This window comes from Apium graveolens, unplaced genomic scaffold (assembly GCF_009905375.1).
Source record: "Apium graveolens cultivar Ventura unplaced genomic scaffold, ASM990537v1 ctg5528, whole genome shotgun sequence".
Lineage (NCBI taxonomy): Eukaryota > Viridiplantae > Streptophyta > Magnoliopsida > Apiales > Apiaceae > Apium > Apium graveolens.
This window is the reverse complement of record NW_027419002.1, coordinates 7,749-12,441: the sequence shown is the minus strand read 5'-3', so window position 1 is coordinate 12,441 and position 4,693 is coordinate 7,749. Positions and strand designations below refer to the sequence as shown.

Genomic DNA, 4,693 nt, shown 5'->3' with positions numbered 1-4,693 from the left:
TTACCGGACCTTTGCCTTCTCCTCCCCTAAGCCCTCGTACCCTGGAATTCAGAAATAGAGTAGTCGAGGAAAGTCTTCGGTTAGGTAGGATTGAATTTGAGAGCAAACCTAGTCTAAATTATCTTAGTTACTACATCACCGTCGACCCCCCTGTGAGTAAGTTGGAGAGTTACATCGACTTGTCTAACGGTTACCGGTATCGAGTGCCGACAGCAGATGAGAGGGTTTGGATGATGCCCGAGTTCGGGATGCATGGGGTTGCGATGATTATGTTTCAGTTTGGTCTTCGTTTGCCGATGCATCCTTTCTTCCTGACGATGTATGAGGCTATCGGTTGTGGCCTAGGGCAGTTGACACCGAATTCCATTGCTCAGTTAAGTGGTTTTATGGCGTTGCTGTGATATGGGTCGATCGCCGACTCTGAAATTGTTTTTCTCTATTTATGGTGTGCGGTACTATGGTGGTCAGGTATATTTCGACTCACGACATAGGAGGATGAAGATTGTTAGCGTTAGATCATCGAACTCCGGTTACCACTCCCAATGGTTGTTCGTTGGGGGTCCTGATTTGGAATTTGTAAAGCCTTGCGGGAAAGTTAGTCAGGGCACGATTGATTATTTAAATAACTTGGAGAAGCATGATACTGCTTATCTCGATGAGTTTCATGGGTCGAGGACGTGGTATACGCATTTAGATTTGAAGGATTCTGGTTTTTTAAAGATGCACGATTGTAAGGGGATGTTTTATTTGTTATTGCCCTTATTTTGTTCATGTACTTAGTTCTTGTAGTTGTCATCGTTGACTCTTGTCTATTTATTTTCGTATGTGTCTATATATAGAGTAACTGACTTGTTGTTTTTTTTATCTTTGTGTTTTAGTGGGAGGCGCTTCCCTGAAAAAGGTTTTAGACGGCGGGATTCGAGGAGAGATGGACAAGGCGATGATGCTGCTGTTGCAACATGCCTCAAGGAAGCCTTCTGATGCGGCCAGGCCTGGACCGTCGGGGGTCCCTTATTCGGTTTCAATTGAGTTGCTCGATGATCAGGGGAATAAGGTGACTGAAGACAATGAGAGGGTTATGTCAGACCTCGTTCGCGTGGAAGGTAACCCTCGAAAGCGGTTTCGGAGGGAAGATGATGAGGTACTTGTTGGTGGACGGGAGGCTGTTGTTGAGGGAGTGAACAAGACTGTGAACGTTGCTGGGAAGGATATATATAGGGAATACTGTCGACCCTCGTTCTAAGAAAGAGGTGGTGAGGGTCGAGATTCAGCCTACGAAGCGATGGACGGGTGGATCCACCGTGCCCTTGAGGGCACTTAATTTTTTTAATCTACATCAGGATTTAGTTGCTTATGATGGTCGGAGGCGTGAGGATCTTGTTGACCGATGTAAAAGCCGGGTTGGGCGAGTATGCGCATTCCCTTCTCTCCTTTTCTATGTGCATATATTTTGCCTTCATGTTCATTCATCGTCATTCATTCACCCTTTTTTTGTGTGAAGTTTCTTTCCGATTTTATGCACATTATGGAGGATTACAAGGCTGATGTCGATAGTGAGGCTTGTTCTAAGCTCGAAGCTGAGGTTGCTGCTCTGAAGGGGAAAAGAAGAAAATCGCGGCGGGTTTTGCAGAACTCGAGTATAGAGTGGGTGATTTGGCTAAGGCAAATTCTGCATTTTCAAGGATAATTGCTGAGATGGAAGTTGCTGAGAAGGCGTCGAGTGACAGGGTGCGGGAACTCGAGGGTCGACTTCTCGAGATTGAAAAAGAGCTTGATGAGGAGAAGAGCAAGCGCCAAGGCTTGGATCGACAGGTCGAGGGGATGGATAGCTCTTACAAGTTGATAGTGAAGGAGAATGAAAACTTGAAACAAGAAGTAGAGAAAGTTGTTGAAGATATCGCTGATGCTTTGTGCGATGGTTACGGACGATATCTTCGAATGATGGAAGAGGTTGGTTTTGTTATCGAGGGTCATGCCTTCGAGGATTATCTTCGGGATCTTGCATCGAAGGGTGATAATGCGTGAAGGCGGGTATGCCCTGTGGATCTTTGTAACTGGATTTAAGCATTTTTATGTACTTAAGAATTTTATTGATAAGACTGGATGATGGATTTGTAGCAAGTTTTAGATATGTGATTCATGATTAAGTTTATTTCCGTATTTTAAGTAGTTGCATGTTGGCTGGTTTTATCATCTACTTGTCTTGAGTCTGAAATATTAAGCCGTTTATCAAGTTTGGGATCATCCAGGTCGCCGTTCATATCTGTTTGTGGTTGAGTGTTTATACTATGAGAGAGATTTTATAGCCCAGCCCGGATGTGGTGAGGCTGTATAAATATTTGCCTAGAGATGAATGGTTTCGAATCTCCGATTGTTTGCTTGGGTATTTTCAGATTAATCTGTGAGCCAAAGCTTATTTTAATCTCTTTTTTGAAATGTTTATGTCGATGAAAGTTTTCGAAGGTTATCCTTTTATTTTTGCTGATTATGTAAGGAATGAAGAAAGAGAAGTTTATGTTCCTTACTTGGACTAAATTAAAGAAATTCGTTCATCATAACTTTCACCCCTCGATGGGGGTCTCATAACGACCCTCATTGCATCGAGGGTTTGTCTTTGATATGGCATTAGCTGCCTCAAGAACAGGTTACAACTGAAATCAAATTACTGGGAGAACTTTTTGAGATGAATCCCATTCCAGCATTTTGATGGGTTTCCCGTCGAGGTGTGCAAGCTCATAGGTCCCCACACTTACCAGTCTCGAGATCCGATAAGGTCCTTCCCATGCTGGTTTGAATTTTCCTGAAACAGTGGTTGCGATGCCGCGGAATCCCTTAAGACGAGGTCGTTGACCTTGAAGTCTTTGGATTTGACCTTTTTGTTAAGTACCTTGCAGTTTTCTCTTGTGGGCGATCATCCGCATTCGGGCTTCTTCCCTTGTTTCTTCTAACAAATCATTGTGAAGGCAAGGCCTTCGAGAGATAGAGCAGGATCGAACACATTGACCCGTGGTGAGGTGAGACTTATCTCAACAGGTATGACAGCATCAACTCCGTATGCCAGACGAAAAGGAGTTTCACCCGTCGCGCTTCGGGGAGTCGTCCTATACGACCACAACACGTTTAGGAGTTCATCGACCCAGCATCGGGGTATTTCTTCAATTCTTTTCTTCAAGCCTTGTAGGATGGTTCTATTTTACTTCTGCTAGTCCATTAGCTTGGGGGTATGCTACAGATGCTTTGATATGCTGGACTTTTAATTCAAGCAGGGTTTCCTCAAACCGTTTCCCTACAAACTGAGTGCCGTTATCGAAACTAAGATTCTGGGATCCCAAAGCGAAAGACGATGTATTCCATAAAGAATTCTATCATCTCTTTTTCTTGAATTTTAGCAAGGGGTTTTGCTTCGACCCATTTGGTTGTAATCCACGGCGACTACGATGTATTGGCACTGATTTTTGGATTTTGGAAAGGGACCCACAATATCTATTCCCATTGGAAAAAGGGGCACGGGCTGAGAATAGAGTTTAGCTCAGTCGTGGCGACGGTTTACATTTCCATGAAGCTGACATGCTTGACATTTTTTGACGTAATCTTCACAATCCTTTCGAATTGTGGGCCAGAATAGACCTTGTCGGATAATTTTAAGGGCTAAGGTTTTCCCTCCTAGATGCTCACCACAGATTCCCGTATGTATTTCTACATCGCTTGGAGGGCCTCTTCTGGAGACAAGCAACGGAGTAGAGGCTCAGAGAGGGCACGCGATATAACACCGAACCCACAACACAGTAGTTCCTGGCTTTGAACATAAGAGTGCGGGCTTCGACTTATGCTCAGGCAACTTGTTGTCGATAATGTATTCAAGGAAGGTTGGCGCCAATCGAGCCTAGCCTGGATTTGATTAACTGACACTTCGTCGACGGAGGGGGTCTCCAAAATGTCGACGTATGTTGGGCTGAGATTAGTAGGGAGATTGGAAGAGGCCAGTTTGGTAGAGAGTCGCCCACTGGTTCTCCTCCCTGTCGACGTTTGACATTTTCCATGAAGGAAATTTACTAAGAAGCTCTTGTGTTCTTGTTAAATATCGGGCCATCCTTTCATTATGCGTCTTAAATTCGCCACTTATCTGTTTGGAAACCAACTGAGAATCCCCAAATATGTCAATGACCTCTGCCTCGAGATCGGATGCGAGCTTTAGTCCGGTGATGAGTGCCTCGTACTCGGCCACGTTGTTTGTGGCGGAGAACCCGAACTTGAGAGCCTGTTGGATTTTGAATCCTCCTGGACTGATTAGTATGACCCCTTCTCCTCCAGAGTTGGATGTCGAGGAGCCATCAACAAACAAAAGCCACGGGCGAGACTGGTCATCTTCAGGTTTATGTGTCTTGGATTTGAACTGGCATTCAGCGACGAAATCCGAGAGAACTTGGGCCTTGATCGCCGTTCGAGGTTTGTACTCGATGTAGAACTGGGTCAACTCTATGGTCCAAGCTGCGAGCCTGCCTGTTATGTCGGGCTTGTGCAGGATTCTTTTCAGAGGTAGATTGGTGAGAACATGGATTCTCTCGCTTGAAAATAATGACAGCTTACGGCTCGCGACAACAAGAGCGTATACGAGTTTCTCGACTTGTGGGTATCTTGTTTCCGCGTCTCGGTGAGTGTGGCTGATGTAATATACAGGGATCTTTTCCCTCAT

At 44.8% G+C, this 4,693-nt stretch overlaps 1 protein-coding gene across 1 annotated transcript; it reads right to left on the bottom strand.

Moving 5' to 3' along the window:
• Window positions 1-3,958: 3,958 nt before the first annotated feature.
• On the bottom strand, window positions 3,959-4,693 carry LOC141702698 (uncharacterized). Its single transcript, XM_074506325.1, has one exon. It carries the CDS (start codon window positions 4,691-4,693, stop codon window positions 3,959-3,961), a length of 735 nt encoding a protein of 244 aa, XP_074362426.1.

What these genes read in the sequence shown, in the direction of transcription:
- LOC141702698 (XM_074506325.1), bottom strand. Translation starts at nt 4,693, where the DNA reads ATGAGGGAAAAGATCCCTGTATATTACATCAGCCACACTCACCGAGAC.